This window comes from Colius striatus, chromosome 11 (genome assembly GCF_028858725.1).
Source record: "Colius striatus isolate bColStr4 chromosome 11, bColStr4.1.hap1, whole genome shotgun sequence".
Taxonomy (NCBI): Eukaryota; Metazoa; Chordata; class Aves; order Coliiformes; family Coliidae; genus Colius; species Colius striatus.
This window is the reverse complement of record NC_084769.1, coordinates 508,118-522,529: the sequence shown is the minus strand read 5'-3', so window position 1 is coordinate 522,529 and position 14,412 is coordinate 508,118. Positions and strand designations below refer to the sequence as shown.

The following is a 14,412-nucleotide window of genomic DNA, read 5'->3' as shown; positions in this document are numbered from 1 at the left end:
ATCTAATTAATGTTGTTTGGATTTTTGGGGCTGTTTTCCTGACCAAAAATGCTGCCCTTGGTCATTAAAAGATAATACAGAAGGGAGGACAAAGATGACGTTACTTTGTTCTGCAGGAGTTCAAAGCTTTGTAACAGCCTGCACCAGAGTAAGGGTTTGTTAGAGAGGACATTTTTCTTGCCCCTTGCCCTGCTGCTGTGCAGAGGATGCTTCCAAGGCTCTTGTATCCTCTGCAGCAGTGTGTACTCACCAGCACTGTGCTCTTGGGTCACGCTGGGGAAATGGGCTGCTGCTTCATTTTATCATTAAAGCGTTCCAAGAATCTGGCTAACTGGCATCTGAGAAACCTAACGCTGTCTCGCAGTCTGGTAGAAACAAGATTCATCTCTTCCTTAGTAAGTCTTGCTTCAGCCCTCCTTCTTAAGTCCCTTTTCTCAGGAGAGAAACTGAATTTTCTTTCTTTGCAGTTTTTCCTCTATTTGCAGGACTTTGAGCTAAGTGAGTTCTTGGTGATGTTATGTCTATTCACTTGAGAAATCAGTGAACTCAACTTGTTTGATTTATGTGGAACTTGCAAGCATCCATGAACAGGTTAAGGTGAGGCAGGATATACTGGCTGGGCAAACTTGTGAAAACTTACACAGACCTAAGGTTTTAATTAATAATTATTTTGTTTAGGGATACAACTTTGTACCCTGTTACCTGTTCAGTGCTGGTTGTGAGGAGTTAACTTCTTGTTTTGACCCTTGCCTGCGAGAGAATGCTTTCTGGCACCTGGAGTAGAAGCTTTAGTGGTGCTTGGCTGTTTAATTACTGAAAGTAATAGGACAACTGTAAAATTTTAATAAATATGGGCTTGCCAGGTATTTCATATTTTTGGTAAGAGCGTGTAAGATCTTGCCTACACCAGGGAGTTACTGCAGAATGAGGCAGGGTGTGAATGTGAAGCACTCTTCTCCTTGTATAGACAAGCCTTTAATTTTCCTTCAGGAGCAAGCTCTAGGATGTTCCGTGTGTGTTCTTGTCCCTAATTTGAGCTCTGCAGTGGACTTAGAGCTGACAAGGAATAATACCTACAGTGTGCATCTAGTTGGTGTGAATAATCTCATTGATTGCAGTCATCAGCTCATGTGAAGGAAGTACACACATGCTGGTTTGTGGCAGCACTGGAGGACTTGCTTGTAAGCCTGTGATAAATGTTCCAACAGAGCTTGTTTTAATGCTGTAAAAAGGTCTCTTGGTGGTGCTGCATTGTACATCAAAATGAAAAACGCTGTGAGGGAAAAGGAATTGGAAGAATCTGGATGTGAGTGTTTCCTTGTAATTTACATTATGGAATGCCTGTGTCTGTAAAACAGCATAATCAAGTAATTAAAGCTGGGTTCACATTTCACAAGAGACAGAAAAAGGTAGTATCCCAGAATTTGAGCTGGGAAGTCGGGAGGGTAAATTTCTGCCTTGCCACGTTGCTGTGGGTGACATTCCAGGTGGTAGTTGAGACAATCTAACAGTCGATTGTGATTCAAAGGAGCGGTTTTCCTTCCTCCTGTACCTGCCATGAGAATACTGCTCTTTTTCCTGTGTCATCACTGTTGTTCATCTGACTCAGCAGACACATGGAAGGCTCTGTCAGTGCTGGTGTGATGCAGCAGGACTGTACAGCTGAGCCCTTGGGCTGTCTGTAAAGACTCGCCAGTTACGACCTTGAGCAAACTAGGTTTTGCTCCTCTTCAATAAAATGGAAATAAGACACTTACCCTCCCTGCAGGCTGTTATGAGCTGTAATATGTTTTGAGATGCTCTGAGGAAGAAGAGACAGTATATATAGATACCTGAGATATGTTGTGATCCTGGATTATGTAACTTAAATGTCTAGTCTCCAGGCAGCCTCAGAACATTAATGTTACATTCCCAAGTTTGCTAATCTATTTTATCCATTTAGATTACTGCTTTATACCAGATTAATTGGAAACTTGGAGAGGTTGAAAGCCACCTTTTCTGTGTTCTGGGCATAATACGGACTTCAGATTCGTTGCTAGATTTATCAAAAGCACCTTTTGTTGTTGCAGTTGGTCAGGGGCAGCTGAGCTACAGGGTGACGCTTCCTCACCTCCCTGAGCAGCAAAACTGCATTCAAAGCAGCTCTGAGCCAGAGAAGGGAAGATGCTGTGGCTGGCAGAGTCATGCATCTGAGAGCCTGCAGTTTGCAGTTACACCAGCAAAGCTGCTCCAATGGCTGCGATGATGCTTCATGAATGCTATCGATGGCTTCACTGATGCAGTTTCCTTAATGTATCAATAAAAGGGGCCAGGAACAGACCAAGATTGGTTTAGGTATAGGAGTGAAAGTTAAACAGCTGGCACATAAAGGAGATGACGATGTACCAGTAAGAAGAAACAGAAGGGAGCTGTACTGCAGCCTCCTCCACTTGCAGATTCATTTCAGTTTTGTTTTCAAAGTCCAAATTCCTTAGCAGAGTGACCGTCAGCCTTCTCAATATTTTCCCTCTTCTGAGAGATCTCCTTAGCACATGAAGAAGAAACTGCATGGTGCCTGAAGAGTCCTGAGATGCAGTGTGTTAAAACATTGGGGTCATTCCTATAGCTGCTGGTGTGCTGTCTGTCCCCGTTTTTACTTCGCTAGATCAATCCTGCCATTGGTTTTGTGGGTCATGAAACAGTGCCCAGAACTGCAGCAGAGTGGAGGATGCAGCTTTGAATTGATGTACAGTGGTGGGCTGAAGGGAAAAGGTTTTGCCTGCGAAGTTGTTTGCCCTGCAGCCTGCATAATGTTAGATGGATGCATTTGGCATTGCATTTACTTTTGGATGTTTGGAGTGAATGCTTGTGTTGATTTTATAAGCAGCTTGTTGATGTTCATCTCAAAATCAGGGCTTTGTTTGGGAGAGTTGAGAAGCTAGAGACACATTTTTATTTCTATATTCATTATTTTCCATGCTTTTTGGAGAGGATGGTGCTGTCATAACTAATATATAAATCAGTTGTAACTATGGTATAGGCATACAACTATTTGGTAAAGTCTGACTCAGTTACTGTGAGTTGGGTCAAGGCTTTGGTTAGCATGATTTTTGCCTTCCTTTTGTTTTCTGTGCGCTGGTAAAGGTGAGGCGGTGGTTTCTGACCTAGTTTTTATCTAGTTTCAAGTCTTGATTTTTTTTTTATGGCATAGTGTGTGCAGGGTGTCACTTCTGCCATCTGGAAAGTGAGGAGTTTTCCTGCCTAGTGTTTTGACCCTTTCATAATCGATTTTCAAGTAGGGGGTTTGTCACTTTTCCTGTGTTTAACGTGGGAGGATGGAGAGGAATGGGATAGTGGCCATGATGAAAAAGGCAGGAAAAAAAGAGCATCTGTGGCAGTGTTTAGTTTCCTTTTGCTCATTCCTGCCTCTCTGTGAACTGTGTGATGTCCACTGGTTCCTAGGGACTGCGGGCTGAGATGCTCATAAGGTGTTTCCCCAGGACTTCTGTTTTAAGCCTTGTGACCTTATTCAGTGCTAGGATGCCTCTCTAGGTAGTGACTTGCCCCTTGGAGGAGGGCCAACTCTTTCTCTGAAACCTTTTTATTGAGATGAGGATTATTGCTGAAGTCGAGTAGCAAGCAGACTTCCTCTCATCTACCCCTCATTGCTCTCACCACACAACTTCTTGCATTTTGTGGCATAACCTATATACACTGATCCCTGCCTTGCAAAGCTGCAGGAGAGGAAAGAGAATTCATTGAATTTAGAAATAAAAGGCAGTGGAATGATAGGGGCTAATTTACTTCTGTGATACCTAAAGATGAAATTGTAGGGAGAAAACTGCCCTTGTGAGATTGGAGTTAGGCTAAATGAGATGGGGCAAGGAGAGCACAGTGGACCTTGGATCCTTTAAAGAATTTGGCAGTGACTCATAAATGACAAGAGCTAGAAGGTGAGATGCAGAAAGGAGCTTAAATAGCAAGGATAAGTTTGATAGATTAAGTAGCATTGAGAAGCAGGGTTTTTTGTTGTTGGAGTTTGGGGGGCAGGAGGTGATTTTGGTTTGGGTTGGGGTTGTTTGTAAGCCATAACTGAAGAAATGGGAAATTTTGTAGGAAACAGTTAAGACGCTCTGGTCCTGGTATTTTCTGTGGAGGGACTCAGCAGAATGTGTCTACAGCTCATCTGTGGTCAGATCTTTTTCATTTGAGGAACAGCTGCAAATCTTTAAGATTTTATGTCTCCTCTGTTGACAGCTGCTACTTTTTTCCCCCAATGCAGACAGGCAAATGACTCAACTGATGATTCTTCATCCCTGTCGTTGCAGAATCATTCAGGGTAGTTCAGACAGGTGCTTATGATCTTTGAAGTGAACATTTCTGATTTATGAGTGCTCTTCATCTGCTTTAGAGCCAATCAGTTTCTCAGCGCTTCAGAATGGTAACGAGTAGTTGGGAAATGCTGATCATTGAAACTGGTAAGTCATTTCTGCAGTGTCTCACACCTGACCCAGAACCTTTGGACAGCAGTCAAGTGAAGAGACCATCTTTTCTATTGTGTTGGCAGTTGTGGTGGTTTAACCCTGGCTGGGTGCCAGGTGCCCACCAAGTTTTTCTGTCCCTCCCCTAAACTGGTCAGGAGAGAGAGAAATATAACAAAGGGCTCATGAGTCAAGTTGAGGACGGGGAGATCACTCAGAAACTACCATCATCTGCAAAACAGACTCATCCTGGGGAGAACTCACTTGGAACTATCAGAACAGAGCAGGGAAAATGAGAAACAAAACTCTCCTTGAATCCTAAAACACCTCCCCCCACCCCTCCCTTCTTCCAGTCTCTGCCTCTTGCCTCGCAGTGGCACAGGGAGATGGGGAATGGGGGTTACGGTCAGTTCATCACAGATGGACCTTGCTGCTGCTTCCTCTCGGGGGGAGGCCTCCCCACACTTCCCACTGCTACAGTGGGGTGATAGTCCCCCATGGGACACAGCCATCCGTGAACTTCTGCATGTGGGTCCTTCCCACAGGCTACAGTTCTTTATGAACTGCTCCAGTGGGTCTCATCCACGGGGGAAACAGACCTTCAGGAACAAACTTCTCCAGTGTGGGTCCCCCACGGGGTCACAAGTTGTGCCAGCAAACCCGCTCAGCGTGGGCTTCTGTCTCCACAGGTTCCCAGGTCCTGCCAGGAACTTGCTCCAGCACGGCTTTCCCACAGGGTCACAGCCTCTCTCAGGCATCCCCCAGCTCCTGTGTGGGATCCTCCCCAGGCTGTGAGTGGGTCTCTGCTCCCCGGGTCCTCCGTGGCTGCAGGGGCACAGCTGCCTCACCCTGGGCTGCACCACGGGTCGCGGAGCAATCTCTGCTGCAGTGCCTGGGCACCTTCTTCACCCACTTTGGTGTTCACAGAGACCTTCTCACATTCTCACTCCCTTCTGCTGCAGATTAGCCCCTGTCCAGCAGCTTCTTCCCCTTCTCCAATATGTTAATCACAGAGGCTGATGGGCTCAGCTTTGGTCAGCGGCGGGTCCATCCCAGAGCCAACGGCACTGGCCCTGTCAGATACAGGGGAAGCTTCTGGCACCTCTTTTTCTTTAAAGAAGCCACCCCTGTAAGCCTCCTACTACCAAAGCCTGGTCACACAAACCCACTACACTAGTTCTTAGAGACACTGGCCAAAATAATCAGCAGTAGGGTAAAGAGCAGGATAGCAGAAAACTGAGTGATTGCAGGATACAGTAAGTACATCTGTGACACCTGGGCAGTTAAATCTAGAACCAGACTGGTGGGAAAAAAGCTACTGCAAAAGCACATTCTAATAGCTAACATGATAATGAGTCTTTTCTCACGCTTCCTCATCTTTCGCTTCCTTCACTGTATTTTAATAGTGCTTCGGGGCATAGTTCCACTATTTAGAAGTGAGCATCAAATTGGAAACATCAGTGTTCCTTTGTAGTCTACTGTTAAATTGATGCATAGCTTTCAGGGGTGTCAGGTAGGAGTGGGCAGAATGTGAAGTATCTCATGGGTAAGATTAATAACAATTAGGTTACTGAGTAAAAGGAAACAAATGCAGTATAGCTTGTCAATTTTGTATCTGTATTTATATTCCTGTGTAAGAAATATAGACAAAGGATAAAGGCTGTAATTGTTTAGGGTTTTGTAGAAAAATATTTCAGTTATCATTGTTTAACTTAAGTGATTTTGTTTAATTTGGCTAAATATAGCCCACTGGAAACATCAAAAATGCCACTTACTATATGAAGTCATTTTATAATCATGCCATTTATTAGATTAAGTCAGAGACAGACCTCTTCAGCCTACCAATTTTATCTTTTTCATTCATGCATTTGAGTAGTAATAATAATAGAAATACAACAATCAGAAGTTGTGCCATAAAAACCACTATTCTCTTGTTTTCAAGTGATTTTGTTCATTCATGACTTTGGAGTCCCTCAGATCTGGGAATGTGCCTTCTGTTTATTATAAAAATATTAGATATTGATGACTTAAAAATGTAGTAATTTTAAAAGATTTTTTTACTTACTGCCCTATCTTGATTTCTGTTACATCAGTAACACCTTGCTGCTTCAAGTATTTTGTTGTTGTTTTCCTTTTAGAATTTGCCAGAAAGGGAAATTTCAATATTTCACCTATCTGTAAATGGTGAAATTCTTAATGGATTTAAAGGCAACTTTTCAGCAAAGCTCAGGACTGACTCTTGGGACATTTATAAAATACCAAATGCACTTTTTAAAACAGAAGGTTTTTTGAAGTATATGTTTAATAAATCCTGCACTGGAAGACTGCAAGTCCCTAAGTATTTCTGTGCAAATGGTGGAATGGCCAAGATATTCCACCCTTTATTTCTTTGCAAATATATGCAAACTGTTTTCCGGGATTTGAATATGGAGAGAACAGCCAACACATAACTTTGGACAGCAGTCAAATGTGGAGTTACAGGCATTCACTCTGGTGGTTACACACCATGTAGCATTTATTTGACCTCTCCAGAAATGATGAGCTCTTGTGGATAGGTCTTTGAAAATAACCTACCCTGGTAGGGATCTCAAAGGTGCATGCTGCAGACCTTTAAGGAAGGGTAACAAAAGTTACAAATGTGAACAAAAGCCATGAATTGTCTTGTTACTGATGTTAAAATCTGCCAGTAGTATCTGTATTTGGAAAATGTCATGCAAGGAAGTTGCTGAGTTTCAAGAGAGATTCACACAGAGAGGAAAAATGGGTCTTTTTGCTTTTCAGAGGGGATTTTCTAGGGAAAGAATTGAGTTTGTAAAAGATTAGGCATGAAGTAAACTGTAACTGCTCTCACAACTCTTTCCATAACCTAGTATTTGTATTTTATAAACCCAGTCTTGTTCTGGAGTCTCATTTACGAAAATGCTGATCATACAAATTCTTAAATCAAGGGACTTTCCACTCCTTCCCTTCATGCTCTGAATATGAGGCAATGGTATGAAATATCTTCTGTATCTGAGGGCAAGCAGCTGAGCTGGTGGGAGGGCAGCACCGTTTAAAAATGTATTTGACAGGAGCTGGGGTGGAGGATCCAGTTTTATCAGCAGGTAAAGTGATCTTCGATTGCATAAGTAAAAGAGTGGTCAGATATTTTCCTTCTTATGTGACATTAGTATCAACCTTTGGATAACAGGTCCACGTCTGGTATCTGTTTTAAAAATGGAAAGGATAGTTCTTGTTTCTAAAAGACCTTCAAATTTTAACCTCAAAACCAGAAAACCCACCTCAGCAAGCACACGATAAACAGGTGGTTTCAAAGCAGAATTAAAAAACTGGAACCAAGGAAATCTAGAAATGAATTGTTTACCTGAGCAAAACAATGGCAATAGCTGAAAGTGTTTCTGAAATCTCAGTCTGTCACTTTATTTAAACATAGTTGTAGAGAAAAAGGAAATGCAACATGCTTAGTAAATTCAAGATGCCAACAGTACTGGAAAATATCCTATTAATACAGACACCTTTAAAACAAAAGAAGATCTAATATCCCATGTCTGTATCAAGGCATAAGGAGATGTACAGTATTGCCATTCAGTTTGGCCAGATCTTTCAGGCTTCAAGAAGGGTATGAAGACTTTTTTTTTACCTGAACTGCTTTTGGATACAGGTCAAAGAGCTTCACAGTACATACAAATAAGGTCAGTTGTTTGGGTTTTTTTAAACAACACACATTCTTTTTTTAATCGGTATTTCTAAGCTGTAATGTTTGGTTCATTTCCTAAATCATTCAGCTACACACCTTTGTGGAATTTGAACACTGTTGTAAATTAACCGAGGCATTGGCTTTAGGATTACTTAAGAAGACAGTTTATTTTTTTTGTACCTTTCAGCTTGTGAATGAACAGTAAATGTCACTGTGTTGGCTTTGCTGGTCACAGTGTTTATTGGTTGGATCTCTCCTTGCACGTAATCCACATGTCTAAAGGTGGATTTATTTGGAAGTTACTATCGTTCGTGTCATTTTATAGGGGAGAAGCAAGGAAGTGGATTCAGCTTCCAGGGAACAGGCAACTTTTGTACCTACACTGAATGTGTCTGTATAAGCAAACACCTTGTGTGCCTTTTTTGTTCTGTATTGGAATAGATCCGTGGAGAACTGTGTGCACAATAGGGAGGTTGGCCTCAATTCCAAAAATAGAAACTCCAGGATGGAATTGTCCTTGATGCCTTTCATTTGATCTCTTATTACCCCCTACCTGTATCCTAAGATAGGAAGGACATAATGCTGTAAAAAGTCACTTCTATATCAATCCTCTCTGTTCTCGTCAATCAAAAATGTATACCTGACCTGTCATGTTTTCAAAATAAAAAGAAAGTTAAAGATAACACACAGGTTTTTGGGTGTTCTTGTTGGGGTGTTTTAAATGCCACCTTGTTCTAGTTGTGTGCATAGGATGTAATTCTCAGATTCTGAAATCCATTAACGGCTCCAGATCTTACCATGGCATACTGTAGACCTTCTATCATGGCACGGATTTTTCAGTCAGATGATCTAATTTTGGGGTGGTTTTGTGAGCTCTTTCAGTTTTTTAAATGCTGGAAGTGGAGAGCTGCTTACCTTACATTCTTTGGGAAACGCTTGAAAATATTGCAGAGCTTGTCTCACTCGGGCAGTTTGCAGAGAGCTGGAACTAGCAAAACATCTCTCTTTTCTGTGTGTAACCCTTAGCAGATCCTTCACCCGCCATGCAGAGCACAGACAGTATGTTTCCTGCCTGCTTGTCCTATGATGTGTGTGATGCTGAGAGGAGGTGTAACTCATCTGTACGACTTGCTTGAGCTGTTCCCTGTTGGTGTGCACAGCTGTACCCCCATGGGACAGACCCAGGGTTTCCTGCATTGAATAGAATTCAAGCTCTAAACCTTCCAGTTTTCTAACTGACATTAGTTGCCTGTGCTTCAGGTTATTCACAGAAGCTTAAGTTGAACTGATTTTACTTTTTCTGCTTTATTTCATGAAAAGAAGTGAACTTTCTGAAGAAGCCATATTTTTTGGATTGAAGATTTTTGCTTGTCCTGTCATTTTTTGTGGCAGTCCATTGCATAAGACAGCATAGTCAGATTACTTGTTTCCCCTCCTTATTGCATATACTGTACTGCAAATTTTCTAAAATGAGATCTCTTCTGGTGTATTTCAGTAGAGAAGGCAAATGAAATTTGCATTTTAGATGGTCCAGAAAGCGTTTCTTAAAAGAAGTGCTCTTCATAATTCCTTTCATTCCATTTTCCATGTTTGGTAACTGAAGGTAGTTAACAGCCTGCCAGGTTTACAGTCCAGATATGTATTTTAAAAAAATAATTATTAGTCCTCTGAAACGTGCAGCTGCTGCTCACTTGAAGTTGATTGTTGGATCTGAGATGCTGAAGACAGAGATGTGCATGCTCACAGGCCCGGGTCTGTGGCCACACAGGCCCGTGCAGAGCAGTGCAGCCGTTCAGGGAGTTTTTTCAGCTTTTTCTATGTTGGTTGCACACAGGTACAGAGTTGTTGTGTGGTGATGCCACGTCCCTCTCCCACCTCTCTGTCCAGGTTTGGCGTGTTGCTACTCCCCCAGTGATGCTGATCAGCTCTGCTCAGCACTTAAACCTTTATGCTGCTTCATTTTCTCCAGAGTGCCTTACAATAACTTACATGGATTTAGCCCTATAGCCTTAATTCTGTGTGGAATGTGGAGAACACTGAATTATTTTTCTATATAAGAAGGAAGTGAACTCCAAGTGCTTAGTTCAAGCATTAAAGCATTCCTTGTGTGTCAGGACTTGGCTTAATCGAGCCTCGTCATACAAAATAAATGCAGCTACCAAAATGTTTCTTCTGATTAACCTCACTGCTTTGTTTGTACGGAGCCTGTCTTTATTCTGTTCGATTTTGCGTGAAAGGATGTTACTGATGTTGCATTTATTTCTGTTTCTTTCTGTTACCCTTTAGGTGCGACATTTAAAATGTTAAAGGCAGTTTTAAAAAAGAGCCGAGAGAGTGGAAAAGGGAACAAGAAAGACTCAGGTATGAATATTAACGAAATATTTTATCATGGGGATGAGTTGTGCATGGTAAATCCAGCAATCAAATGTATTCTGTCGGGGCAGTGGGTGAGTGCTGTTGCCGAGGCTGGCTGCAGGGAGCCCTCCCTCCCCTCCACCTTGGCCCGAGTGCTGAGATGCAGAGTGGGAGCAGCAGGGCAGCAGCTCCCGGAAGGTGCATCCCCTGCGCTCCTTCCTGAGCTGCTGCCGGCAGGAGCAGCTGCGAGCAGCTTGCTCGTGGTTCTTGCCAAGGAGAGCTGTCTGTGTGTATTGTCCTGCCAGCTTAAACACGGCCCAAGGCCAGAGGTTCAGCACCCTGAACTATAGAAATATAATTCAAACTACTTATTCAATTATATTACAGAAAAAACCCTTTATGAATTATGGGCAATAGAATTTTTATTGTTCATGTATTTAGAACGAAATTTACTGAAAGTAAACTTAGTAAATAGTTTTAAAGTCGGTTGTCAAACTTTTATTATGTTCTAGTTTTTGCTTTAACTGCAGAGATTTATTTGAAGGTAAAATTGGCCATCAACAAATTTTACTTATAAGTGAATTTATGTTCTGTAGCAACACAGATTTATTGCTCACAGAATTTAAAACAATGTAAAAACAACTATTCTTTACCATACTAAGTACAGATGAAGTGTGTAAGAGAGGCTACCACATCCACATTTGTGAGAACCTTTACAGTCCTGTTTTTCTCTGACAAGCAAGTTAGGTACATGTCTTGCATTGCAGCTTTTGAAATTACATCGGGCCCTACAAGGGAGAGGATGTTTTAGGTGTTCTTTTGCGAAAAGCAGTTGTGTGTTCATCTGGCAGGTAATGTGTTCCCCAGAAAATTCTTGTGGTCTTCTGAAGTTTGTTCTTTACTGTGGCTTCTTTCTGAGGGACTGAATGATGAGAGCTGTCCTGAAAAGAAAAAACAACATTGATGCTAGATCAAAGATGCACAGAAGTGATCACAGAGCAAGACAAAAGGCATCCTGTTAATTTTGTGTATACTGCTGGCCTGAAGTTACCAGCTGGAGTTGTTTAAACATAGTGGGCTAAAGATTCCTGTGGTGAGGCTTTAATTGCTACATTTCTCTCTCGAATACTAGATGGAAATTGGTTTAAGCTCAAAAGAAAAATAAGGCTGTTTGGAACAGAGCTTCGAGTAGGCTTTGATTAAAATCTGAAGCTTGGAGCTTTTCCTTTAGGTCAGAAAACACATATTTTTTTATTTTAGGATCTCATCTGCCTGGATTAATGTGTGCAAAAGAATTTTGGGACTTTCTGCCTTTGTTTTTACAAATACAACGCTGCTGTATTTCTGAACACCAAGGCGTGTGTTAGTGTGGAACCGTTTTTTTTTTGTTTGGGTTTTTTGTTTCATTTTTTTAAGCAAAGCTCTAGAGTTTCATGTACAAGTTGAATGTTACAAAGGCCAAGCATTGGGAAGAAATGGTGAATGATGCCTGGCTACTGTAACCTAGAGTAAGGAGTAGTGCAGGAGCCTCTTTTAAAAATAGAAGTGATTCATTTATACAGTGGATTCATGAGATTTTGGCCCTTCTTGTGTTTGAAGATGTTGTTAAGGTTTGAAAAGCGTGCCCTGCATTCTGTGTTATAACCAGAGCTTCCTGGAAACTTGTGTTCAGTTTGATAGTATTCTCTTTTGTTCCAAAGGACCTTCCAATTCTTTCAGCTGTAAGGTGCTTCTCAGCTTTTAGAGAAGATAAGGAGCAAGGCAAAGAACACTGGTCTTTGAAGAGCTTATATTCAGTCCTCTCACTGGCCCTTAAACTCCAAACAATGAGAAATGGAAATTTTTTTGATTGTAGAGTTGTCCTATTTCACGGTCCTTCAGGTCCTTGATAACAACAACAGCTCTTACAATGTACTGCTCTAAAGAATTATGGAGAGAGTGAAAATGCATGCTAATGATGGAAGCGGGCTTGAAAGACAGTTCATGTGGAAACATCCATCCTTCTAGCCACCATTTAGGAGAGCAATGTGGTAGTAAATTGACATGCTTCTCACAGCTTCATGGGCACATAGATTTGATATTTTTTTGCTGATGAAGTTTTGAAAAAGATTTGAGGCTTTTCATCACTTCAGAATGCAGCAGAAAGTAGATCATAGATTCACAGAATGGCAAGAGTTGGAAGGGACCTTTAGGAGATCATCCAGCCCAGCCCCCCTGCAGAAGCAGGTCAACTTAGATCAGGTCGCATAGGAACATGTCCAGATGGGTCTTGAAGACCTCCAAGGAAGGACGTCTTCCTTCCCAGATAAGAGAGTGCAGCTCAGAAGTACCAAACTGAACCAGATTAGAAAGACTTTTGACATCTCTTTTCCATACATACCCAGTTTAGGAATAATGCTGAACAGCTAGAAGGTAAAATCTTCAGCAGCCGTAGCCGTTTCAGAATTGACTGTATGAATGTGTGTCCAGCCTTCTGCTAAGGTGTGTGGGTGAATCTGTCTATTGGGATGTGAAGTATGAGAGATGCTGAGGTGTTGAATTGTGGCTGAGGAGCTCTGTCTCGATCACCTGTTCTTGTTTCACTGTAACTGAAGTAAAATTGGAAGAGATTTCAGCTAAACTGCAATAGCTGATTCTTAAAGTGAAGTAGCCCCTGTTGTCCCATGGGTTTACTTGTGCATAAAAGGAATGCCTGGAAGTCTGTGTAATTCAAATCTGAGTGGGATGATTCCTGTTTTACTGAATAGAACTTCCTGTTTGTGCATTAACTGTATCTTATTGATTTTACATGTGTGAGCCTAGAGGAACCAGTGCAAACAGGAACAGTTGAAGTTTTTTCCTAGATTGAAGTCACAACTGTAAAACAGTTGAAGAATAAAAATTAAGAACAGAAATGAAGAATGTTTGGGGGGGATTTAAAATAGCTTGTATGGATTTTAGTGTCAGGGTTTCCTCATTTGCCCCTACACAAGGATTGAAGAGCTGAGGACACACATAACATTTTTGTAACCTGGCTTCAAAGTATGTTAATTACAATTGTTAATAGCTTTTTAAACTCAGGGTTATCTTGGAAAACATTCTTGCAAGAATTAGTGTTGATGCTTTTGGGAGAGACTAAAGTGCTATGCTAAAGACTGGTAGAGGGTCTTTTATATAAACAACTTCTGCCCTCATCAGGTGGAAGACTCCAGTGCTGCAGTAGCAGTATGCTAATGACACAGTTGGACTCAGATCCTGCAGTTGCTTCAGTGATACATCTTCCTTTTAGAATTGTTTTATTAAAATGGGTTTATTTAGATGTGGCTGAGAGTCATTGATAGGTAGGTGGCTGTTGGAGGATTAGGTGAAGCAGAATTTGTGTGTTTAAACCATGCACATAGGTAATTACAGGTGCAAATGTACGTGAGCATAGATGCAAAGGGAGCAGTGTTGTCAGCAGGTTTATGCATAGAACAACCTCTCAAAATTAAGCTTACTTCTAACTGTGGCTTTGAAGACAAGGCAGTTGCTATCATATTCAGGTAAACTGATGTGCCAAAGGAACAGAATTCCAGACAAACCATTTTTTTGACCCAGGCATACAACTTTTTCTGCATCCATTCAGCCTGGAGAAGAGGAGGCTGAGGGTAGACAGGAACACTCTCTGCAACTCCCTGGCAGGAGGCTGCAGTGGGCTGGGGGTCAGTCTCTTCTCCCCAGTAAGAGTGACAGGCCAAGAGGAAATGGACTCAAGTTGTGCCAGGAGAGGCTGAGACTGGAGATGGGGATGAGCTTTTTCACCAAGAGGGTTGTTTAAGAACTGGGAGGTGGGGTAGTTACCATCCCAGGAGATAGTAAAAAGATGGATAGATGAGGCACTGAAGGATATGGTTTAGTGATAGGCTTGGCGGTGTGAAGTGA

The 14,412-nt window shown here is 41.8% G+C and overlaps 1 protein-coding gene across 7 annotated transcripts in view; it reads left to right on the top strand.

The window, feature by feature from the left end:
* The window catches only part of TANC1 (tetratricopeptide repeat, ankyrin repeat and coiled-coil containing 1), a 67,799-nt gene that overhangs the window by 6,644 nt on the left and 46,743 nt on the right, over positions 1 to 14,412 (top strand). For 6 of the 7 annotated variants that reach the window (XM_062005110.1, XM_062005111.1, XM_062005114.1 and 3 more), the window contains exon 2: positions 10,444 to 10,518. The exons of the other annotated variant lie outside the window; for it this stretch is intronic. In XM_062005110.1, the coding sequence (XP_061861094.1) occupies positions 10,458 to 10,518 (61 nt within the window). In that variant the 5' untranslated portion in view covers positions 10,444 to 10,457. The remainder of the gene's footprint in view (positions 1 to 10,443; positions 10,519 to 14,412) is intronic. 7 annotated transcript variants of the gene reach the window in all.